We start from the raw sequence: 26,253 nt of genomic DNA, 5'->3' as shown, positions 1-26,253 counted from the left end.
AGATTGATGACTACATCCTTATGGTTCAAGTTCTAAATTACTATTTTATTGTGGCAGTGGTACAGTACAAAAAAGCAATCACTGACAATCTGATTTGATATATAGGGTATGATTTTCCGTTCTTGGGTCATCTACATTTTAGAGTCCCCAGTTTCTTCCAACAAAACAGGATGTCCTGTACAGTACTTGTCATGGGTCTTTCAGCCCAATCTCACCTATTACAGATGTATGAATTCATCAAATTACTGTCTTGCTAATATTTATTTGGAGATTTGCCCCTTTTTTCCTTGCAATCTAGATTTAGTGATAAGATGGGCATTAAGCAGCCAATCACTGAAATTCACATTGAGACTCCAGTTCTGCAGTTTTTGAAGTGTTGTTTTATATTTTGCAGGACTAGACAACAGACCTTTTCAATGTGGCACAGATATGATTGTAGTGCGAATGCCCATGAATACAAATGTATGCGAATCCTATTGCAGGGTGCTCCAGTTCTCTGTAAATTTTCTTGTCAACCCTTCACACAAATGTTCAGAAATCACAAAGCAGGAGGTAATGTGAATGTCAGTAATGAAATCATTTACTACACTATCAGGAATGCTTTTCAATCTACTTCCTCAGCTCTGTAGGCTCTCAGAAGACGTCTGGTAATACTTTGAGCACATTGCAAAATTTACCTCTATATGTAGTAACAATCTAGAAAATTTCACATTTGTATTTGCTGAGCATTTGCTTTTATTTATAGCTATTTGCTACCAAACTCATCAACCAAATGGGATGATGTTCCATTTCAGAAGTGCTGTGTCTTACTTCATGTACCTCTGCAAAAATTTTGTGTTTGGTTATAGTGTTTCAGAACAGTTTTCCATGTCTAGCACTTATTTGGTTAGGCTATCGATTTCTTTCAAGGCTAGAAGTAGTTGCTAAATTCTCCCATGACCCAGCATTATGTGCCAGATCAGCTGGCCTCCACCCCTCCTTTCACCTTGGTAAATTCTTCTGGTACTCTCCAGCTTTGGCAGAAGCAGCAATTTGAAGTTGCTGCTCCCCAGCTGCGCAAGCTATGATGGTGTATGGTACATACTATTGGGCTGAGCTCTACCAAGGAATGGAGCTTCCCTTTCCTATGATGCAGGACCACTTCTCTTCCAGGAATTTCTGCATCCCCCCCAGATCTCGTCTTTGAATAGAAGAGTAGACAGTAATTTCAGATTTTACCTATGGGCTTCTGTATCTTCTGTCCATTCCTTGAATTCAGTAACGTTTATAGGGCAAGTGATGACAAGGTTGTGTCACGCTAATCTTGGTGAGTATTTGCACTGAGTTTGTTCTCAGTTTAAAAGCATACATATCAGCAAGCACATGTGTCCCAAGGAGAAAGTATATGGAAAAAAAAAGAAGTTATGTGAATTCATATCCAGCTTCCATTTCCACAAAAGGGAAATCAGAGGGAGTCTGTCCTGGAAGCCTTTTATAGGGACCAAAGAAAGGAAAATGGGAAATGGGAATGAACTATGTTAAAGCACTCTATAAACAAGCCCCTGACTTTGATTTGAAAAAATGGCATGCTGAATTAATAGACTTTTTCTGCTCCATGGATAGCAGTAGGAAAACCTGGACAGAATTTAGAGAAACACAGAAAAAAGCCTGAATGGATTGTTTAGAAGGAATATTGAAAGTATTAAATTATTTGAGCTTGGCTAAACAATGACACAATAACATTTTCAGTCCACAAGTATTTTTAAACTTTATTTTTAAATGCTGTTTTTACAATGAGGCAGCTTATAAGGGAAACAAATATGTGTACCACTCCTTTTTATACAGTATCTCCCTGGCAACCAGACCAGCAAAACCAGAAGAGATTAGATGACCAATCGCTTCTTCCGTCTCTCATATCATCGATTTCTTTGCTTGATGGCTGATAAAGCGCTCGGACTCAGTGACTCCTCTGGATGGGTGAAGCTCAGCTCAGTATGTTTCCTTTGGCATGAGTCAGTACATGCAGTTAGATGGTATGCTGTGCTGATATCATATGGCTGTCTAAAGGAGAAAAAAATCTCCTTGGAGTGCCAGCAGTAAAGGCTTGGCTGTCACAAGAAGCCCAAAATTTCAGTGTTTCCTTATAAGTATTTTTAAGCCCTAACTTAGGGAAACAGCAAGGAGATTTTGTGAAGATCAGATAATTGGTCCAGGAACTATGGACGGGAACTGTTCCTTGGTAGGTCCTCTAGGTTGCCAGCCCCAAATGGGTTACTCATGGACAATGTAGGAACTCAGAACAGATGATGGGGAAAATGCAAATGTACTACTGACTGCGATAAAGGATAGATGCTCAATATCACACATCTGAACTGAAATGAATGGTCTTCAAAATTATTCCAGCTAGAAGGAGGAACACCTCATGCCAGGCATGTCCCTGATACAACCCTCTATATGTGAGCTCAGTGTCCTTGCTCAACTCACTCTGAAACAGGATGGCTGTCACACACTCTTGAGACCCCTCACAGAGTGCAGCAGCTACACAATGTGCCAGAGCTTGTTAGGGAGTATTCTTCTGCAGGGAACATACAATTCTTGCACTTCTCTGTCTTTACCAGCTAGTCATTTGCTCTATGAGCAAAAGCTAGTTTTAACCTTAAAAACCTTAAATGGTGAAAATTAATTCTGAGACTGCCTCTACACCTGTGGCACTAAGCAGCAGCAGAGATGATAAAAAGTGCTCAAGCTAAGAGAGTTCAACTTAACTGTACGTCATTTGTTTTCCTTGCCGCACATTCTCAGCAGTTTACAGTTTCCAATTCAGAGCTCTCTCAATTCAAAACTTTTAGAACTGTTCATTCCCAGGAACATTGTAAGTTTTTGTTTATTCTCCCAAGCCTTCTTTTTTTTTTTTTCAGTTATGGCCACGAAAAGAGTACGATAAAAGCATATTGGAAAATAAAATTAAAACTATAAAATATGTTTTCATTACGTATGGCCAGATTATTCAGCACTTGGCAGAGACCAGTGAGGATATGGGAAATGGGCACAAAGGACAGCCCTAAATCATGTAATTTGCTAACAACACTTATTTGGAAACATCAGTTTGCTGAATTAGGATCTCATTAGCAATATCCTTTTCTCTAAGACATGGCCTAGGAAAGGCTATTCTTTAGAGAAGGAAAAAAAAAAGACAGGGAAACCCAACTCTGCTGAACTAACTTTCAGCTTGCAGAACACCCATTTTATCACCATTGGGTTCTTAAAATTGCCAGCCTCTTCTCCCAGCCCACACCTACACAGGTATTCTTACCCTCAAAAAGCAACCTGAGAGGCAACCATTTAATAGCTGGTTCATCAAGAGCCAAAAAACCAAGTGTTCCACATGACCTATCCATGTATCTTTTACTGAAGCTCTTCAAATAGAAATTAGATGATACAGTCCTCAAGGACCTTACCGGCCCTCTGCACCAAAATGAGTTTCACTCCATAAATGAAGAAAGGAAAATTTCTCCAATCCTGTTTATCCATTATAATCTCATTCAGTAAAATGAACCTCAGAAATGTGAGCCTGGGAATTTCAGATGCAAAGCACAACTATACATTTAGGGTTAATAAACTTTAAAATGAAATGAAATAAGCAAATAAAGACTACTTCATTTCTTTTTAGTGCAAACATGACTGACCCTTATCTGGCACAAGCGTCATCCCTTTGCTTCCCAGCTTTGCAGAAATTGGTATGAGAGCACACGAGTACATGTTACTGAATACATGCACCTGCTGCCATCCTGAACAGGAGCAGGCATCCATACCAAATCCCATGGCATGCAACACCTTCAGATTCCTTGTATAAAAACATAATTTTGGTGCACTGCATCATAGCCCTGTTGTTACTCAAAGATCTTTGTTCATTCATCCTGCCTTCCCCAAAACAACAGTCATGTTTTATGGCCATGTGGGTACAGAGAATCCCAGAGATGAATGCTTGCATTTTTTTAATGCTTGATACATACCTAGACACCTCTGGATAGGAATTGGATCAATGACTAGAAACTAAGAGTTAAGCCACTTTTATTTGTAACCTCTGGTTCCAGCCTTATAGATCGAGCTTCCTTCAGCGTTTTGATTGTAAAACATACATAACCCATCTGGTGATGTGGAAGTAAACAGGATGGGTGAAAGTGTCACTTCAGTTTGTTCTCCTCCACAGCCCCTAGTTAGCCTTTTAGGTACTTACACAGGTTATGGTCCTAATGGTCAGAAATTACAGACTATACTGGCCTTTTTCCTCTTACTGGCTACCAGTACTGTCCTTGCAGCACTTTCCTTGCAGCACTTTCCTTGCCTGCGACCTTGGTGCAGGAAAGCCCTTAAGCACATCCTTAATCCCTGGACTCTGCTGCTGGACTCTGTTCCTGAGCTTACACCTCTCAGCACAGTTCTTCAAATGTGTCTTCCCGCAGAGCAGAGTGGAGGTTAATTTCTTTACATATTAGGAGGGATTACTCTTCGCACCAGCTAGAGCCAAGGCGGCAACCCAAATATTAACTCACTTAAACACAGTTCTTTGAAAAAAGCAAACCCAGAGAAACTAAAATATTTATTTGTACCGACTAATTTTGTATCATGAATAAATGCTATTCATTGCCAGCTGGGCTGGCATGAAGCCTCTCCACCTGATCATGATTTTAGTCTGTGAGGAGTAACAAAGGGTACTTTCACATGATAAGAAAAGTATGTCACCCTCTAAAAAGTTGCAAACAAGTATAGACAAAAAGGTTCACTGTTAGGAAGATGAAGCAGCATCCTAGAACCAGTAGACCCCAAATCATACATGCTTTGGAAGGACTGAAATGTCTGGGGAAAGGTATTTGGCCCTACTGTACTGAACTGCAGCATCACCTTATTTTTGTAACTGATATTTTATAACAAACAGGGCCTTAATAAAGTTATTAAATGATGTGAAACAGTTATTTCTTGCAAATTAAGCATGTTGGTAAATATTATTCTAGTTTCTTTGATTGCCTCTGCGGCTTTATATGGTGAAACATTTTTATAGACCAAAAGATATTTAAGAGTGGTATGAAATAATCTAATTGGAGGAGAAGATAAGATAACTTTCAGTGGCTGTGAACGCTCATCAGCACTGAAAACATCAGATTCACACACACAGGGACCAGCAAATCCAGGCCTCGAATGTGTCCCTCTGGTTTACAGCCCTCCTTCTGGGAAATTCCAGGGACAGCCTTGCTTCTCTTTAGCAAATCTTCATGCCTGGCCATGCTGTTCAGAAGCAAGGTACTGCAAAATGTGGATTTGCACTGACTGCCTATATCAGAGGCAAGTGGCAAAGAAGCAGGGGGGAAAGAAAAAAGAAAAGGAGATAAGGAAGGTGAAATACCTGTAAGGCAGTGGATGACTGAAATAACCTCAAACCCATGTCCAAGCTGCCAATAAGGTTTGAAAAGCCTTATGTTCCCCTTGGCTGCTCTTGCTGTTTGTCAGTGAGAAAACAAAGGGCCAGAACATGACTGGAGAGAATGTGTTTCTGTACCAGTGAAGTGACAGAATGACAGGCTTCTCCAGAAACCCTGCTGCTGCCACTCAGCATCAAGAAAGGAATGGTGACTTTTGCCCAAAACAAAAGTTGTATTTGGTGATTTTTGGTTTTGTGCTGAGTATTCCTTTGGCATAGGGCTTGAGCAGCCTTGTAAATTCATGTGTACCAGTTGTGTCATGTCTTCAGCTTAGAAGACATCTTGTTTTCACTAGTCTATCTACAACTTCTGTTTATTTTTCAAACATTTTCTCTTTAACAAGCCACAACAGAATCCAGCACATATTATTTGCCCCAGACAACCAGGGATAGAGAATATCTGTATCCTAGCAAGACACAAAGTCCTGCCTTGGGCAGAAGGCAATTCCTCACAAGTAAAACCTGTTAACAGATTTAGTCTCCCTTATGATTGGCCTAAATCCGTCCAGCACACACCAAAATAACTGCAGAGGACAGAGCACTGGAGTTACTTCTCCAAAGCACTCCTGAGGCCTGACATGTCAGCTCTGCATCTCCCATGATTGCACGCCATGGGAGCATTGGGGAATCTGCTACCCTATCAACTCATTGTGGGTACAGAGCATGGAGGGCTCCCTGCACAACTTCTCTTTCCCATCAGCTGATGCACTCACAGCCCCCTGGTAATGAACAGTGCCCATGACTTGAAACTGAAGAGTTTAATGAAGAGCACACTTCACCCCCACAACCCCTTGTCATCACAACGTCCATTTTCAGCCTCTGTAATGCCCACAAGCTCAGGAGGCCTCACGCCAGGGCCAGAAGCAGTGTAGCCTTGAGAGACGGTTGCGTTTGGGGCAGCCAGTCTCAAATGCCAAGCACTGCCCAACCATACCGGTTGTGCCAGAGGCCGTGGTGTAGCCCCTCAGCAACGGGCAGTATCGTGCTTCCCCACAGCTGGCCGCCCGGCACCAACAGCTCCCATGGGAGATGCCTGCAGGCAAACAGGGTGGGTTACGGACTGTAGGGACGGGCTAAGGGCCCATCCCCGTCCGGAGCAGCCCCTCACCTCGGGAGCTCCGCCGGCCCAACCGCACGAAGGGGCCGGCTCTGTCGCCGGGACTCCGGTCCCCTCTCCACATAACGCCTCCGGAGCCTGGCTGGGCAGGGCCGTGCGGGGCTGGGGCGGGGGGAGCGGAGCTCCCGGCCCGGCTCCAACTCCAGCTTCAGCTCCAGCTCCCGCCCCCGGGCCGCGCTGCCCATCGCGGGGGTGGCGGCGGAGGGGGGTCCCCGACGGGCTCCATATAAGTGGCTACAATGGCTCTGCCGGCAGAGCCGAGCGGCGCGGCGGGGAGGCGGCGGCCGGGACCATGGCGACGGGCGCCGGGCAGGGCCTGCCAGCTCTGCTGCTCCTCCTCCTGCTCCGGCCGTGCGAGGCAAGTGCGGGGCGCCTGGCGGGTGTGTGTGGGGGGGAGCCGGCGGCCGGTCGGGCTCCTGTGACCCGGCCCTTGGGGCCACTTTGTCCCCGCAGGTGAGCGCCCGGGAGTCGGCTTGTGCCCGTCCCTGCGTCGGGCGCTGCCCGGCCGAGCCGCCGCGCTGCGCCCCGGGGGTGCCCGCTGTGCTGGACGGCTGCTCCTGCTGCCTGGTGTGCGCCCGGCAGCGCGGCGAGAGCTGCTCCCCGCTGCTGCCCTGCGACGAGAGCAGCGGCCTCTACTGCGACCGCGGCCCCGAGGACGGCGGCGGGGCCGCCGGCATCTGCATGGGTAGGTGGCGGCGGGGCTGGGGGGACCGGCAGCGCGCCTCGGGGCGGCGCGGGGACTCTCCGCAGGGGCTGCCGCTGAACCGCTCTTACTCGCTCTTCCCGGGGGCTGCATGCGGGCAAGGGCGCTGTGGATGTGCCAAGTGCGGCCCGCTGGCGGGTAGAGTGCCCTCTCAGTGAAACGCATTCGCTTTGCTCGCTAGTGCTGGAGGGAGACAACTGCGTGTTCGACGGCATGATTTATCGCAACGGGGAGACCTTCCAGCCCAGCTGCAAGTACCAGTGCACCTGCCGAGACGGACAGATCGGCTGCCTGCCCCGCTGTAACCTGGACCTACTGCTCCCCGGCCCCGACTGCCCTTTCCCCAGGAAAGTCGAAGTCCCTGGAGAGTGCTGTGAGAAGTGGATCTGCGACCCTAAAGATGAAGTGATTTTGGGAGGTTTTGCTATGGCTGGTGAGGAAATGAAAACTAATTGTCAGAGTCATTGTGAGGAGGAGGTGATATCACACTGGAAATATCCATGGGGTTGCCAAATCTAAGACACAGTGCTTTGTGCAGTCTTTTGTTTTATGATCCTTTTTCTCATCTAGAGTCACTAGTAAGTATAACAGTGGTTATGAATAAAGGCAGAGCTTGATAGGTAAAAGGAAATATAGGCAAAGGATGAATGTGCATAGCAGTTTTTAAAGGTAATTAAGTTAGTTCCCAATTCTGAAATTGCTGTTTATGCAAGTAGAATAAAACAGGGATGAGATCATAATCCTCCAAATATTACCCCCTAAATCAAAGCTGCAGTCTTGCCAGTTGCTGGGCAAGAATATCATTACATCATAAATATTATTGTAATGGCTTAGTCTACAAGAGACTTTCCCCACCCCCCTAATTCCCCAGCTCTTACAAGTGGTCAGCATGACAGCTAAAATGCCAACAAATTCCTGCCTGTCTGTGCTAGAGCTCTCGCCATTATTGTTGACATTAAAAGCATTACAAAGTGCTCACAGAAGCAGTGGTTATGAACACAGTGAGGGAATCTGAAAAAAAAATCCCATTCCAAAACACAGACCTCATAAAGTGCTTTTGTAATTGAAAAAAGCTACATTATATTTTTCCCCTGTTTTCTTACTGAATTAGACTGTCAGTAGAACATGAATTTTCATAAGCTACTTTTACTGAGGGTTGAGGGCACTGCATTCTCTTCCAGTCACTGCTCTTAGTGGTTTTAAGTGGTTAGTTATGCTGAAACTCAGCTAATCCATTTGAAAAACAAGTAAGGAAGGATCCAGGAAGAAAAGCCATAATAACTTTTCAGAGGGCTATGAAGTGTTTGTTGTGAGGGACATAAGGTCTAAACAAAAAGCTTGCCACCTTTCTACTGTCTTTCCTTTGATTTATCTGACAGTGACAAGCTAATCCGTAAAATGCCTATGGATGGATTATCTGCATTCTTTCAAGCAACAGCCATCCCTCTTGAGAGGCCACCCTGGAGCTTTACCATGCAAAAGGCAGAAGTGCTGATATAGAGAAGCTTAACCTCCAGAGCTGTAACTGGCAGCTCAGTTGTGTTGCCTCATTCTCTTTACTCCGCTGATAACTGCTGGATGAAACCATACAGTTAGTAATATTTCCAGAATACAGCTTAACACTGGCATGAGGGCAGGCTGATGATCAGACATGGGTTGGCTTTGAGTAGCTGTTGTGACTCCTGGAAATTACTCCATTCCTCCCACCCATCACCCTGGCTATAGTATGTCAATAATTGAAAGGATCAGGTGACTTTATGACTCTTGGAATGCAAGGCTTTTGTTTCCATGCTGATTATTAGTTTAGAGGATCATTCAACCTCTCTCAAAACACATCTAATTTATATATATATTTTTAATGTAGCTTTAGAACAAATTGTGAAGTATTTCCATTTGAAGAATGAGGAAAAGGGAGTTGCTATTAAAGCAAAGTTCTAAACTGGTTAAAAATTTGGCAATGATTTTTCCAGCTGTGGACTTGTGTGAACTGGATCTAAATGCTTTGCTGATTACTGAGTTGTGCACCTTTCTGTTCTTTTTAGATGCAGAGAGTTGCTATCCAGGGTTCCTAAAAAGGCAGCTTTTAAAATTCCTGAATTCTGACAAAAGCATGGATTTGGACCTTTCTTTGTCTCTTTGTTCCTTCCCAGATGTTATAAAACTCAATCAGATACTGGGTTTTCACACAAACTTCTAATAAAATTCTGTGGGATTTTGTCTCCAGCCTACAGACAAGAGGCCACACTCGGGATCGGTTTGTCAGATTCAAGTGCCAATTGTATTGAGCAGACAACAGAATGGAGCGCATGTTCCAAAAGCTGTGGAATAGGCTTTTCCACCCGTGTTACCAACAGAAATCAACAGTGTGAGATGGTGAAGCAGACACGACTTTGCATGATAAGACCTTGTGAAAATGAAGAGCCATTTGATAAGGTATGCTGCAAAGAGTGGCAATGGAGCAGAGTCTCTTCGGCTGTTGATTCCAAGGTTGCAATATTGTGGTCTAGAATGCTCCAGATATGCAACATGTAGTAGATGCCCCATTGCTGGCAACATTTAAGTCCAGGCTGGATGTGGTTCTGGGCAAACTGATCTAATTGAAGATGCTCCTTGCAGGGGAGGTTAGAGTAGATGACCTTTAAAGACCCCTTCCAACCCAAATCATTCTATAACAATTTGAGCCATCCCAAACAGATCAGATGTATTGTGTGTGCAGACTATTTCAACAGCTCACGCAGTCTAACTTCTCCCACAAATGCAATTGTACTACCCTTCCATGTACTTGCTCCAGTCAAGCAGAATGGGTATGTCAGATTTCTAGTCTGTTAAGCATCTGGAACTGCAAAGAAATGTGTGAAATCCTGAAAAGTCTGCTTGGGTAAATTAAGCCTCATCTTAATCCTTTTGATGCTTTTTCCAAAAACAAATCCAACACTGACACTTCAGGTGCAATAAATGTGTATCCAAGGAAGCTGTCTCTTTTGCTGCTTCTACACATGATATAAATGTTACTGTCAGGGAGAGTAACACAATAAGAGGACCATCACTTCACATAGTGTTCTGAGTGTTGGAACCATTGCTAAGGCCTTTGCTGAATAGTATGTGCGGTTTTAAATACTGAGTTTGAAAAGGATTTGAAACATTTGGGAAGATTTAGGTAAACTAGCAAGAATGATCAGAAGTCTAGAAAACATGTCTAGGGAAAAACTGATTAAACTGAACTTCTTCTGAATGTAAGAGAAATGTTCTCATAACTCATCAGATATTGCAGCCTGTTCTGAGTCCATGGGGATACAACAAGAAATGGTGAGTTTAGACTGCATAAAAATTAAGACATGAGTGAAAACCTTCCAAGCAGTAAGAATAATGAACTGTTAGGATTGTCTGGGGCAGATGGGGAGTCTTTGTCACTGAAGATTTCCAAGGATAAGTTAGACAACCATCTGTTAAGAATTAACATGGATAAAGCTGGTTCTGCTTTGGTTCACAATAATGGTCTATGACTCTTGGTGTTAGTTTTAGCTCTCTTTTTATCCCACTGAATCTAGTCCTGTAACTTGCTTATTTGGCTTCCTGACTCTTTGATTCACTAGCCTGAGTTTTCCAGCAGAGTATATTTTCATAATGAATGTTGGTTTGACTTGTCTTGCATGACAAGAATGAGCTTTAATTATTTGTCATCTTTTACTGGCCCAATAACACACCGCTGTCAAAGGGCAGATGCTGCAGGAGCTACCTGTAAGTTACTACTAAAGCAGCTGCAGAGTCTTACTGCTGTTGAATGAGCAAAGACAGCAAATTTAAGTTTTCTAAGTAAACCTATATCCTTGCATGTCAATTTTTAACTGCTTTCTGTTTTCTGCAGTGATATATCTAATATCTCTTAATATTTCTCTTAGAAGGGGAAGAAATGTATCCGAACAAAGAAGTCCCTGAACGCCATTCGCTTTGAATACAAGAACTGTACTAGTGTGCAGACATACAAGCCTCGGTACTGCGGCCTCTGCAATGATGGGCGATGCTGTACCCCACACAATACCAAAACAATTCAGGTTGAGTTCCGCTGTCCTCAGGGCAAAGTTCTAAAAAAGCCGATGATGTTGATCAACACCTGTGTCTGTCATAACAATTGTCCTCAGAGTAACATTGTTTTCTTCCAGCCATTAGATCCAACGTCTAATGAAGCAAAAATATGAAAAGCACAAATTCGGTAGCCCAAAAGATAGAAAGAGTTTATACAAAACTTGACCCACAATCAGGTGAATGTAACAGTTGCATACATAAAATACCTGAGATGTTTTTCAAAACAGTCTAGGCTCTTTTGGTTTTCCTGTAGTTTATTAAATACCTCATTTTACATTTTCTCCCTCCAAATGTCTTTCATTGATTTGAAGGAAATGTTGTACCTTGGACAGAGCCTTCTTTTCTTGATGGTGGCATAAAGATTGCAAAACTAACAGCTAGACTTTCTCCTAGAGCTAAGGGGATCATGCCTGGAGTTTCAGTAGCTGTAAGATTGGGCTCTTTAAGAGTAAATGGATTCCTCGGGGAATGCGTGATACCATATCACATAAGCTTCCAGGTTTTTAACTTCACTTTGCATAATGCATATAAACACTTATGCAGTGGGGGCTTTTTCCCCCATTCTAATGAAACTCTTTTTCTGATGACAGTAAAAATCTTACTGATGAAAGTGTTGCATGCTTGCATCTTATAAAATACCTTCTATCTGTACCTCCAGCTTCCTCTGAGGATTAAGTTTGCACATAGCGCCTGAAATGACACAGCTAAGATTTCTTATCCTTAAGTACAGCAGATTGATAGCTGACAGCAATTTCTCTTTGGTAGCTTTACTAGCAGTCTAATCCAAAACGCGCTGAAGTCGGCGTCGTAGGAGAACTTGGTTCAAACCAATGTGTGTCTGTAGATATAACTAGATACAAAATTTCTGTAAATTCCTCTAAAATGCTAACTGTATCATATGGTGCTTTGTATCTTAGAAAGGTGTACATGTAAATAGAAACTGTATATATTGTAATATAGCTTTACTAAGTAAATAAACTTTATATGACTAAAAATAATTTTTCCTAAAGTTGTTCTTCTGAAACGACAAACTTTTAACAGCTGAAAACAGTGGGAAGGGACCTGCAGACTCCTAAGATAGAAGGCCCTATCTTGTGATTTTCTTAGTGTACCTCATCCTAATCACTGTCCTAACAGGTATGGAGTGTCTTGGTGCAGGAAAGGATGAGTAATTTGTGAGGCACACATTAGAAGAGAGGTCTCTTTCAGAGTCAGTCTGGGAGATAGGATGATGCAAATAAAGTTAGGTTGGGATGTGGTGTGCCCTGAAACATAGTGGTGGTGGGGAAGAATAATTGTGTGACTTGGAGCTTGGGTTTCGGTCTGAAGTACTAACAAAGAATTTGAGTATTTCATCATTTCATCCTCCCCAAAACAGCCTGTGACCCTGCTTGTGCTAGATACTGTATGGCAATAACCCCAGGAGATATGGAGCCTGAGGGGGGCAGTCTCATGTATGCTAAAGTATGGATGTAACGGGATTGTGCAAACAGGTCATAAGCACAGGTGTGCAGACATTCAGCTGCTTAGACTCTGAGACCAAGCTTAGCTCAGTGTGTGTCTATCTTTGTTAGAGAAACCAGAGTAGTACTTATGTCACAACTGTATTTACAACTGTGTGGTAGGAAATAATTCTCTCTTAAGAAAAAAAGGCAGAAGGCCAAATCTCACCATATTTGGCCTAGCATCCTTCTTCTCTGGAGGGAGCTAGCAACCTCCAGAGGTTGGCAATACACAACAGGGTATTTAGCTCCAGGTTAAGACTCCTAAATTTGGTGTCTACAGGTAGATATCTAGATGCCCTTTTTAGCCATTGAAGCCTAAAGTAAAATAAACTGTAACCAAGCATCAGCAGCTGAAGTTTTTTTAGTAACTTAAGTCATCCTTGAAAGCATGAGGCCCTGATGCTAAAACCCATACTGGTTCAGTTAAGGTTAGATAGACCTTGGGTCCTCACCCAGATTCTTGCTTGGCTTCCCCCACTAACGATACCACTGATAACCTTCTTTGTAGCCATTGCAATTGTTTTCAACACATCCCTGCCTACCTTATGCTGTTCAAACAGCTGAAACAAGACTAGTCTTGCCCCTCATCAGGAGTGTGCTCATGCACACATGCACACTCCCTGCCCTTCCACTGGTGAATTCCCAATCATAGAATCATAGAATAGTTTTGGTTAGAAGGGGCCTTTAAAGGTCACCTCGTCCAATCATGCCTGCAATAAGCAGGGACATCTTCAACTAGATCAGGTTTCTCAGAGCCCCATCCAACCTGGCCTTGAATGTTGCCAGGGATGGGGCATCTGCCACTACTTTGGGCAACCTTTGCCAGCGTTTCATCATCCTCTGCATAAAAAATTTATTTTGTAGTTTCAGTCTGAATCTCCCCTCTTTTAGTTTAAAGCCATTACCCTTTGTGCTATTGCTATAGGCCTTACTAAAATGTTTGTCCCCATTTTAATTATAAACCCCTTGAAGCATGGAAAGGTCACAATAAGGTTTTCCCCAGAGCCTCTTTTCTTCTCCAGGCTGAACAACCCAAACTCTCTCAGCCTTTCCTCACAGACAAGGTGTTCCAGCCCTCTGATCATTTTCATTGCCCGCCTCTGGACCCACTCCAACAGGTCTGTGTGTCTCTAATGTAAAGAGTTTGTAATGTTCTTCTTCATTTTGCACCCCAGCACCTGCTGGAAAATGCCGAGTTCTGGAAAGCATGTGGCCAAGACTCCTCTAGGTGGCTGAGGAGTGGTTAAGAGGCAGGTTGAGGGAAGGAAGATTATTTAAAACTACTCTCTCCCCACATCTTTACCTGCCCCCTGAGAACCAGGCTGGTTTGTGCAGTGATTTCCAAATATAACGTTACCTTTATTAACAACAGAATTATTGCAGCTTCAATGTGTTTTTACAATTCTGTAGAACTTTAGCAGGAAAAATATCTTTTGGAAATGAACACAAATGTATTCTCTGGACAAAAGGAGCCAAAGATCTGACACAGTTCTCCACTGTCTTTTAGACTATATGCATAATGCCAATTCTGTGGCTATTTTTACCTCAATTCACTCGATGCAGCTTTTCATCTGGTATCAGTTTTGTTATATACATTTGTATTCGTTTTACTTCAATATGATGGTTACTGTCTTAGTCTTTGGGCCAGTTTCAGTATGTTCCTGCAAAAGGTCATGACACTGATTTAATTAAAACCCAACAGTGGTGAGCCAAGCCTGTGACATTTGCATAAATAAACCCCAGTGATAAAATCCTGAGCATTTATGATTTAAGATTAGTGATGTTCCCAAACAAGCAAAGTTAAATCATTCAGATTGAGAAAAATTAAATCGTTCAAATGTCAGTGATTCATTTTTCATATCTCCAAGGATACCCATCTGAGCATTTCAGGGAACATCACTTGACATTCACTGCATGGGTCTATACAATGCCATGGTACTTTGATGGAACAAGCACAAAATATGCTGGTTGACTTGTTCATTCCGTGCTCTCTGAACAAATTTACCTTCTCTTTGCTAGTACTGTCCAAAAAAAATAAGCTTGTTAGAAACCTTAACTATCAATCATCTATCTATCTATCTATCTATCTATCTATCTATCTATCTATCTATTTAACAGTTTTTGATTGTAGGGCCAGGTGGGCTAGGTACCCCTTCAATAAGTTGGTGCTGATGATCACCAGCATCACCCCTTATAGCACATATGCCTAGTAGAGATATTTGTAGCTACTTTCAGCTTCCAGGACCGTTTCATTTCTAGGACTTCATTAAAGCAACATGCTTTTTGAGTTTAATCTACCTTAAATTTCTCTAATGCAGCAAATACATTTGCTGCAAATGTGCCTTCACTGACCAAGTAAGAAGACCATCTGTCTTATGCGTGACACTAGAGTGAAAACCGCACAGTGAGTAAAATACTACAGTTGATTTCATTAAGATCATGGGTTCACCCTTTCTGTTTTCCAGTCTAATTCTAGGAGTAGTACAATAAAATCTTCAGGAAAAATAGAATTTTTTTCTTTCTAGTCCAAGCTATAATTTGCCTTCATTCTACTTTTATTAATTTATATCTGTGTGGGGAGAGGGACAGGAAGAAATTTAGCCACTGTTGCTAGTCCCAGTATTTATATCTTATGCCAAATCAGAACTTCATGAAGTAACTTTGTATTTCTCTCCTCTGGCAACTTGCTACACTGGAATTTATTTTTCTCTTTTTTTTTTTTTGGAAACAATAATAATTCTTTTATACCAAAGCTTTCTGTATGAACTCTGGTTTCAAAAAGCTATTCTAGTTATATCTGCCATGTTAAATTTTGTAATATGAGCTTCTAGTGCAGGCACAAAACTTAGCGTGACCTGGGGGAAAAATCTGCTCTGATTGTCCCAGTACCAATCCCCAGTTTATGCATCACACAAGTATGAACACTTGTTTTATGATCAGAGATACTATGCTAATATCAGTCAAGATACCTACCATGCAGCTGTGAGAGGAATAATTTACTTGCAAATATCTAGTAAATATGTTTTATATTTGTTTAAATCCCTGCAGTTAACAACATTACCCCTATAAATGTGTAAAGTTAGAACTCACATCCTGTTTCTGTATGATTGAGCCCATCTTTAAAATCTCATGTTCTCTCCATGGACTGCAGAGGGAGCCCAGTAGATTGCCTGTTAGGGAGCTTGCTGGAGTAGCATGAAATGAATCTCACACTAAGCCTCTCCACTCAGAGAAGCCGTAAGGAATAGCCATTGATAATCAATTTATTTAATTGAATGATCTGTAGGCTCTTGCAAACAGGAAAAAATACTTATTTATACCACAAGAAATAGATTTGTCAGCCCTGGACATTTGGATAGTCACATTAAAATAACGCAGAAAAGTTTCCTACTGACCTAAAAGGCTTCAGTGTTCATGGATGTTGATGTGGTTGTTGTTATTCTCAGTGTTAGAAGAAAATATTGCCACCAGAATATCGTGTTTCAGTTCATACAGGGAGACATGTATATCTCTTCTCCTAGATTGTTTCTCCTCTTCATTCGATCAGCATGAGATGTTTTCCACCATTTTCCATATTTTTTTCTGTATTTTTTCCATAAAATGATTTTTTTTTAACCCCAGTTCTCAAAGTCCACTCCTTGTTATTGATTTCTACAGTGCCCTCATGCAGTAAATTAAACATACATATCCCATTGCCAGAGGCCTTCTCCATACACCTCATGCGCCCTGTGCATCCTGCTTTCTCCCTTTCTCCAAGTCTTGCAGCCTGCAGGGTACATGATATTTATGTCCATCGTGATTGCAAAAGCACTTCCTTGGAGCTAATCAGAGCTTTTTGAAGCATATAAAGTCTGATTTTGCTGGAGGTAAAGAATAAAGGATATTTTAAAGGATATAAAGAGGATATTCTAAAGAGGGAAAGACGTGTTACGGGGCAGGGGGAGATTCAGTCTCCTGCACTTCTGGGTCTGGCTCATTAGAAACCCAGGCTCAGCACCTCATGTTGCCTGACTCAGAGGAATTCAGAAAGAAAAAATATATCCATTAGGCCAAACAGAGACTTGAGACTGCACATAAACCAGGGCTGTGCTCTGGCAATCAGGACAGAAAAATAAGCACATGAAGCCCCTGTCAGGATTGCTAGTTTGGGTTATTTTTCATTCTCCTCTCCCTCCCCCCCCCCCCCCCCCCCCCCCCCCCCCGTTTTTAATTAAAGAATTGCACTTCAGTGGAGAGCTATTTCTTTCGTGCAAAAAGAAGCAAATCCCAGAAATCCATGCACAGATTGAGGAGGAATTAAATCCTCTGAACTGCCTTTGTAAGCAACTACAGTCATTGCTTGTGCTTGAAAAGTTGCACTACCTTCATCACTTTGCAAAGACTGTGTTTTCAGCCTGTAACATGTTAGGCTGTCTGCTTCACAAACAAAGTGCATCTCTTCGGAGAAAAGGATCAGACCTTAAACATTTTGAAAGCATACACCTTTAGCACTCTGCAGCTAATGTTCTCACTCTGTGGGATATGAGCTTGTGATTGTACATTAACCTCTGCCATTCTCATGCCAGGACCATGCTAAGGGCCATGCTTTTGCCACCACTGCATTAGAGGGAAGGCGAAAGAGTCCATGACTGGAGACGAAAATTACAAGCAGCATTTCAATGCAAATTTACAATAAATGATGGGTTTCAGTGGGATGCCCCAGATCTCCTCAAACCACGGAGAAGGGGGACACCTTGTGGTTACAGCCGTTTTCTGCTGTCAAGGGTGGTACACTTTGGGGCTGCTCCTGCAAATAGGAAGGCATCTGAAAGGAGAATGCCAACCGATGTTACTTATGACAACTGTGACTGGTTATGGGGACATTAACAGTGGATAACTGTCTGGTTTTTGATCGTATCCAAATTACTATTAGCATTGTGGGAGGCCCTTGTTTGCTTGGTGTGAATACACGATGCAAAATAAAGTTTCTCATCCCAGAGGTTTTCCAGTTAAGAGGCAAAGACACAAAGGATGAGGGGGAGGAGAGGCCCTTTTCTCTGGTCAGCACACAAGGCACTAAAAACTCAGAATATACAAGCAGCTTCTTCCCCACCACACACAATTAGTGGCAAAACCGGGAAATGAGCCCATTTCTCTTAAGTCACCATCCACAGACTTAACCACAAAGGCTGTGCTCCTTTACCCTTTTGAGTCCATCCTTCACTTCAGAGGATCATGTGGCAGAGGAAATGAAGCAATATGCGTCTCTTTAGAGAATTGGAGGGGTCTCAGACTCCACATGAGAGCTTTACAGAGTAGAAGGACAACAGGCACAGGAAAACGATGGTCTCAAGAATAGTGACTCTTTAGTCCACCATGAGGAGCCTGTTTGCTGCATATGATACAGGTGTACTTACTTAATTTAATCTTACTTCATCTGAATGCATACCGCCATGTTTTGGGTTACACATTGCCTGCTGGAGTATGGCTTTACACCTCTCTTCCTTGGGATACCTGTGGAGGAAATGCTCATTTTTCACTTGCACGGACCATTAGTGTGGCTGCTGTAGTGTGGTTGCTGTGCAAGCTGTAGTGAACATTTTAGTTTCCGTACCAGTGTGCAAAACCCACAAAGCCCAGGGAGCAGTATTTGCAGACCATGTAAAGTTGCAGAACCACAACTCTGGAGAGGAAGGGAAGGGAAGGAAAAAGGGAAGGGAAGGGAAGGGAAGGGAAGGGAAGGGAAGGGAAGGGAAGGGAAGGGAAGGGAAATTTCTGCTGCAACCTTCAGGCCTGCCTGAAGTGGGAGGGGAGAGGGAAGGGGGAAGGACAAGAGCACAGTTTAAAGAGGTAGAAAAAGCTTCAAGCCACTTGCAGCTGTTACACCAAGTTCTTTGAGGTATCTCGTGGTCTTTTGTTTAAGCTGACTTTGCTTTTGGTTCCTTGAAAGAGCTGACGTGTTCTTGCCTGAATTCACATTTGTCCTGCATCTTAAAGACCCCCTCCAAAAAGTAAAGAAAAAAAAAAAGAGAAGTAAAAGGAATCTGTTGGAATGCAAGTGCTGAGCTGCACCCAGGTTTTAACCTTTCAGTATTTCCATAAGCAGAGGGTTTCCAGATTTACCACAAGGGGGAGGCAGCTGAAAAATTATCAGAAACCCATTCTTAGAACTCATATTTTTATGAAAAACACAGGGACAGCTACAAAAAGAATGCAGCAAATCTGTCTTCAAACTTAACCTGATGAGCCTGTTCATGGCTGTTATCAATACATATCTGTTTAAGTAAAGGTTATTTTTTTAAATGGTATTTATTGCAGTTAGAATAAAATGCAGCATTTCCCCCAGGCAGGAAATCTTCTGATGGAAAAGATGCTCTTGCTTCTATGTATGGAGTGAAATAGCAGAAACAGTTTCTCCATTATTTAAATCAACCAGCAAATGCATGTTGCATGTTTCATATGAAGTAGATCAAGGAAAAAATCTTTCTGAAGTTCAGATGTGTTATATATTACAGATTGAATGAAAAAATACAAACTTGTACTAAAAAAAAGCATCAGTTTCCCCTTTCTAATAAAATATTCTCCAGACTCCAGATCTGTTCCCTAACCCAATTCATCTTCTGTGTGTCTGAAACAGAATTTTCAAGGACAAAGCTACCAAAACCTAACAACACAAAAAGTTTTAGAATGATTTCTAAGGTCACCAAAAAACTTCCACTGCCCCCTGTACCAGCAGTCAAGGCAGACAAAATAGGCAGAGAAAGGTCAGCTCCCTTCCCTGTGCTCTCCAGCAGATCAGTGGTACATCCAAAAATACAAGGTACTAACAAGGTATCTCTTGGGTAACTTCTTTTTTCAATTGATAAAAATAAAGGAGGTTTCTCTTTCAGTGTCTCTGATGACTATGCTCCAAGAAGCTGTGGAGCATTCAATGTTTGAGGTCACTGTGAGTGTAGAGCTATGAAAAGCAGCTGGGGAACCCTTTGGGAACACTAATTATGAGCGTGTGAGAAATGGTCTTCTCCCCTGTGTGAGACATGAGTCTATCAAAGATTGGCATTCAATAGCAGGCCTGCAGAATAGGCCACCTTTGAAAGCTATAATGAATAACCTCGAAAGAAGCCCTTATAAAATCTTAAACATGCACAAGATACTAGCCAAAGGCTTCATAAAATACACAAGCCCCACACGCAAAATAACAGACAAAACAAACAGAAACCTATGGCAACTCCAAACATAACAAGATGGACCTCATAAGGAGGAATTAACGGTAAATCTCTCAATAACTTGCCTTTCGTGGCCAGAGGTCTGCTATCTCCCCAGGGTATGGAGCACAGAGAAACCAAATTAAACTGTGGTTATCTGATGTCTCTGGTGAGATTCACTTCGTCCCACGTTAGAGCTCAGTGGGTAGCTAAAGCCCAGGACTGGGAGTCAGAAAGTCTGCATTTGGTTCCCAGCTCTGCCACAGGCTTGCTGTGTAGCACTGGTCTACTTAGCCCTTGTTTGCCTCAGTTTCCACTGAGCATAGGAAGCCAATTGCAATGGTGCCGCAGTGCAGGATGATGCTGCAAAGCCCAGAGCAGGGCTGCTTTCACACCCACCAGGTCAAGGGGGGTAACCACTGCCGTAAGTGCTAGTTTCTAGATGTTCATCATCACATATATCTGAGTTCCCAGGACCCCTGGTAAGGAAGGATGGCTTTCAGACTAGCCTTCTCTATGGATGGTGGATTAAGTGATTGCTGGAAGATGCGGCATCTCTTAATTGCAGGAGGTCGGTGTGCCTGCATGCTGAGCAATGTGGTGACGGGAGACCACACAGTGGCATGTGGCCCAAGAGCCCAAGGCTGTGTAGCATAACACAGGGTTGGACAAAGGGCTCTGCTCCCTCAATACCCTGCTGAGCTGCCTGTGTTTTCCACCTATTAATGACCATGAGTTGCTCAAGGCGCAGCTGTAGGGGCAGCCTGCTGAGCTGCAGAGAACCAGAACCATATCATATGGCAGCTGTGATGGGGAACAACTGTATAACCTTTGTCATATGTCACCACTGAAAAGGTATCTTCAGCCCAAAGATATGTGAAACTGACCGCAACACAGCCAAACCCAGACAATGTGCATTTTATGCCCCCTGTGACCCATGCAGTTTACAGATGGTGTCTCACAGCCTGGGGTAAACTCAACTTCATAGAAAAGAAATCTTGGACGAAATTCTCAAACCCTAGTTCAGATCCATAATGTCACTTGGCAAGGTCTCACCCCATTAGGCGCAGTTGTTTTCCATATTACCACAAAATGAAAATCCCACATCCAGCCCAAATTCTGATGGAGGTATACGTAACCACACAGAGAGGAATGTGCAGGAAGCCTGTGGGAAGACAGGGCTGCAGCCAAGGGCAAAGGCTAGGCAGATGGCATGTAGGAACATGGGACAACAGTGAGCTAGATCCTAGCTCACACTGGGACTTATCCCAATTACTTATCCCAATTACTTCAAATCACACAGAGGAAAGTCAACAGAGCCTCTCCAATTAGGCAGTCAGCCTGCAAAAATGACAGCCACAGAAGGAAGTATCTGTATTAAAAGCTAAATCCATTTAAAAGAGAACAATTAAGATTACTGCAAATTCAAGCCCTCCCAATTTAGGAATGCCACTGATAAAGCTGTCCGTGTGAGGTGTGATTCAAACAGGTCCTCTCATCAGTCTCACCCGTTATTTGCTTTAAGAGTTGAATCTTGATGTTACGATCCCCACAGCAGAAAGTAACCAGGAATTCACGTTTTACCTGGGATCTGTGATCAGAGCAACTACTGTGAAACCCAAGGCCCCCCTCTGAATAAACTGGGGGTACTGCATATAGCAGCTGGAGGAGGCTCCATGATGGCAAGCCAAGATGACAGGGAACCAGCTTCCCCTTGCAAACAGACAGCGAAGTAAGCTGTATGAGCCAAACAATCTGTGCTATCTCTGAAATAAGGTGAATTCAGGCAGACAGGAGATGGAATAGCTGTAGTGGAGATGTTCTTCTTGACTATAAAGCAGGTATGGGAAAGGTCAGTGGACACCACTGTGATCTTTTAAGCTGTATCTGTAAGATTTAGCAAAAACTAAAGTTCCACAGCATGTCAAAAAAGCGCAAGGAAGTTGCCACCAGAAGAAAATTGCCTGTAACATGACCATGTTGTAGACACTTCTAAACTTTGAACTGTTTTGGCTCTGAGTTTTACTGTTTCAGTTCTGAATTCTGTTTCAGACAGAGTGAAGGAACAGCATCAGATGGCCACAGGTGCTTACCTGAAACAAAAATTGTAATACTTACAAACAAAGCTTCCAGAATAAGAGAGGGAAAAATCGGCATAAACTTTCTGCGGGTATTTTTCAAATATTTGTATCACTACTTGAAAACAAACCTAATTACCTGTGCCCAGCATGATGGGGCTCGTACTTATGGCTCTGATGCAATACAGGTCATGACAAATTGTAATAATAATAGATCAGATGTGGGATTAAACTCCACACAAACAGGTGGAGCTTTTGCAACTGAGATAGCACTTGTGCCTGGCCAGCAACTAAAACCATCCAAACTATACAGATTCAGGAAGAAAACCACTGTGCTTTGGCCAACCCTTCACCTTCTGGGCTAACCAAAGAGCATTCTGGTTTGGGCCAGACAAAAGCAGGATGTTAGTCTGCATGGGAGTCCGTATAAAGTGGCTTCATGCTGCCTTGCTTTACCATCCCCAGATGCTAATAGTGTTAGGACATGTCACTAACAATCACAGTAAGGTGCAAATGCTCAGTGCATCTGGCCTTGCCTTACACCAGCATGGGGAGCATAGCAGTGAACCTGGCTGATGGATTGGAGGTAGCAGCCCTGATCAGCCTTCAGGAAGAGCAAAGCAGTACCAAGGGAAATTTAGATGAACCCTGGGGGCTGAAGGAGCAGAAACAGGATGAAACTGTTTTGGTATACGACACAAAACTGTGCATTTCAGGAATTAAGGAGAGTACTTGACAGAAAACATGAGGTTGTGATTTAAGAACATTAGAGAAGGAGAACGACTGAGGTGTATCATAGCTGCTGCAGTGAGGCAGCCAGGGATATGTCATGGAACACAGGGAGAGATATTTCTGTGAGTACAGAGTATAACTGATATTCCAGGATTTACCCAGAACAAAGGATTTTTGGGGAGGAACAGTATTCAATATGTTGTTGGTTTTTTTTTTGTCTTAAATACCTAGTTTGAGTAAATGTAAATTTCAGGCAGAGGAGCTATAAAGGAGCCAGAGGAGGGGAATGTCTGCCTTACAAGACACTATTAGAAGAGTCTGGGTTTGCCTGAAGCAAACACTCATGGAGAAAAACTGTTATTACTCTCTATAAACACAGCAAAGTAGACCAAAACCAGAGAAGGGAAAGAGCTAATAAAGTAAACTAGAACAGCTCATCCAAGAACACATCGGCACAGAGCGGCAATGAAGAAGTTTATGCTGGAAAATTAAAAAGGGCTCCTAATGCAGAAAGTCAGTAGCATATTCCAGTAAGAAAAAGCACAAACCCCAACTTATTTCTAGGATAGTGCTTGTAAAATTCATTTGAACCATCTGTTTTACTGCAGTGGCAAAGGGCTTGAGTTTAAGTTTTGATTATTTTACAGATCTAGGCTTTGGACAGTCTTGGCTATGCACAGTCTCACCAGAGGAAGTAGTTGAGCAACTCATTGACCCCTGAAACTAACTAGAATGACAAAAAATGGTCTTTTGTGCCTCCTAAACCCATTCAGAATTTCAGGCTGAGGTTCCAGCTTTGCTCTGGGACCATCACTTGGCAGTATCAGCCACCTGTACACACACAATTGCAATTCTGCTTTCCTCCAGGTGGCAGGGGCAGGGGTGCTGCTCTCTCATGTGTTGTATCTTAGCAGTGAACGTATTCATCTGGGAAACAGGATGCACAGACCTGGTGGGAACTCACCCTGACCCATGTTCAGTGGGGGTAAGTACCACATGGCTCAGCAAGACAGAGAAGGCAAGAGGAGAAGGTCAGAAGTCTGTGGGCAGAAAGAACTGCAGATCCTGTCCCTGCTCCCAGGAGTCTCTGTAATGTTACCAGACATTGGATAAGATATGAAAACAGCTCTGGGAGCAGAGAGGAGAAGCCAGGCCACTTCCTTCCCAGCTAAATGCCCTCTGCCCTGAACTAAAAGGTCATGTTTGTGCTCTTCCTCTCCTCCAGTGCATCCTATTCTTCACTGCAGTTTCCACAAGAGCAATGCAGCTTGCTCAGTCCAGAAGAGTGACTAAGAGGCTGCTGTTTGAGGGGAGCCAAGGTTCTGAATGATGAACAACTGTTGTAACCACCAAGGTATGGGAGGGGAAACAGCTTTTGCTGGAGGTATAGCCTTAGGCCACTCCTAGCTGATGAATCTGTAAACAGCATTCTTTAAGAGCTGTAAGCCTCTAGCCCCTTATAAAGATCAAGCAAACCTTGTGAACAGATACTTTCCTTTGCCTAATCTTAAATATCCAGCCTAAGCTGGAGTACTTTCCCTTTTAGAGGATTTCACATTTTTTAACCTAAGGAAGCAATAAAAGCACCAAATAGAACTTCCCAAAGAAAATAAGGTTCATCTCCTTATTCACTTGCCTCAGCTTAACCTCCAAGAGCAGACTGCAATGACTGTTTCTCCAAAGCCTTTCTGCTACTCAGTTCTAGCCTCCACATCTGCCCAGCTCCCACTTCAGTGAATGAAACATGGAAAACATCCTTCTTGTTTTCCTCCCAAAATACTACAGGGTTTGGGGCAAATACTTCTGATTTGTAACTATTTGTACAGTAGTACATATGAAATTATGAGCTAAGTAAATCATGAACTGGGAAGACCAGACCACTGAGAATTATCTGTCACTCCACGACATTTTTATTTTGAAAACTGACAAGCAGAACAGACAATGCAGCTCCTAACACATGAAAAGAGAGGACATGCTGTGACATTTAACTTCAAACAACATCACACTAATAGACTGTTAATCTGCATGATTGTTTAAGCCAGCTAGGGTAATGGGACCACCATTAGTGCTAATGGTGGTCCTCTTGTGGAGCACCACGTACCCTGTACCATCAAACCTTTAATTGAAAACCTGGCCAAAAGCTGTTCAGTTTGGTTCTGCAGCCCAGCTGTGGACCACTTACCATAAGCTCGTTGGTAAAAAACCAGGATTTGGTAACTATCAGTCCAAGTGACTCAGGGCTAGAAACATGCCAGAAAAAGCAATGGTGGGGCATTAATGTCATTACAAAGATATTACACATAACTAACCATATGGATACAGAGCTCTTTATACCACCCGCAGCTTTCCATGTGGGAACGCAGTTCCAACTCCTGATTGTCTTCCTGCTAATGCTTCCCATACAGTGCATTTTTTACAGTACATCCTGGGACTTGTTTATATGCATGAGCTTTGTGCCACAGCCAGTAGCTACAATTAAGGCATAATTATAAATGGTAGGGCAGGGAGGAAAACTTGGCTACCAGTAAATTTCACAATCGATGGTTCTCCTACATCTAATAAAACAGTTTAATTGGGCTCCTTGTTGTTTGCCTCATTCGTTAACTAGTTACAGGCCTGAGCTGCTTTTCCAAAGTCTCTGAGTCTTGTGGGTCTGTATTTTAAGGCCTGGTTCTTCTCCTTACATAGAGGAGGTGGAGCAGTGCAAACCAGAGATCTCTAGCCACAAATGACTACTTCGAGTCTTGCCCAAATACAGTTTTCTTATACGTTTTGGACATTCTTGAATTCTTGGTTTATGTTTTTAGGTCCATCCAAACTCTAAATACACATTGATCTTTGAATAGCAGATACTTGTTTAATCTGCTGCAATACACATGTACACACACGTACTCACATACACAGAGGGTTTATCTACAGGACACAGTGAAGTGCTGTGTAGAAATGCCTTAACTATCTATAAATGACCTTGCTGAGGACTGCACAGCACTGCACAGAGCCGTGCTCAGAAACCCAGTGGACCTTAAAGGCCAGTCTCTTCGTTTCTGGTGTCAGTGGATACCACAAGGTAGAGAAGCACACGTTGTCCTTAAACAAGCTTACTCAGATACCGCAAACAGTGTAGCCATAACCCAATGGAGCAGTGTTGGCATATTGTAAGTGACATATTCTTTACTGCTAACACACTTTCAGGTTTCCATAGTGCCTTTGAAAAGACATTCACATTCACTCCTTACTCTCTCATGGAAGTTGCAAAATCTTTGTTAACAAATTAGATTGTACAAAGTCCAAGGAGGCAAGAAAGAAGGATTTCAGCTGTCAGAAGGGGTGAGTGGGCTTTTTTGGAGGTTCTTGACGATCCCTAAGGTGGACCCTTGCAAATGCGTTTAAAGGCTC

At 42.9% G+C, this 26,253-nt stretch overlaps 1 protein-coding gene across 1 annotated transcript; it reads left to right on the top strand.

Annotated features, from left to right (window-relative positions):
• The first annotated feature begins 6,659 nt into the window (after positions 1-6,659).
• CCN3 (cellular communication network factor 3) lies at positions 6,660-12,356 on the top strand. Its single transcript, XM_062627121.1, has 4 exons — positions 6,660-7,257; positions 7,457-7,708; positions 9,500-9,708; positions 11,175-12,356. The coding sequence occupies exons 1-4, from the start codon at positions 7,254-7,256 to the stop codon at positions 11,469-11,471; spliced, it is 762 nt and encodes a 253-aa protein (XP_062483105.1). The 5' UTR covers positions 6,660-7,253; the 3' UTR covers positions 11,472-12,356.
• The last annotated feature ends 13,897 nt before the right edge of the window (positions 12,357-26,253 follow it).

The sequence above is a fragment of the Pezoporus occidentalis genome, unplaced genomic scaffold (genome assembly GCF_034315485.1).
Source record: "Pezoporus occidentalis ecotype Australia unplaced genomic scaffold, CSIRO_AGI_Poc_V1 ctg3, whole genome shotgun sequence".
Lineage (NCBI taxonomy): Eukaryota > Metazoa > Chordata > Aves > Psittaciformes > Psittacidae > Pezoporus > Pezoporus occidentalis.
This window is presented reverse-complemented; position numbering and strand designations above follow the sequence as displayed.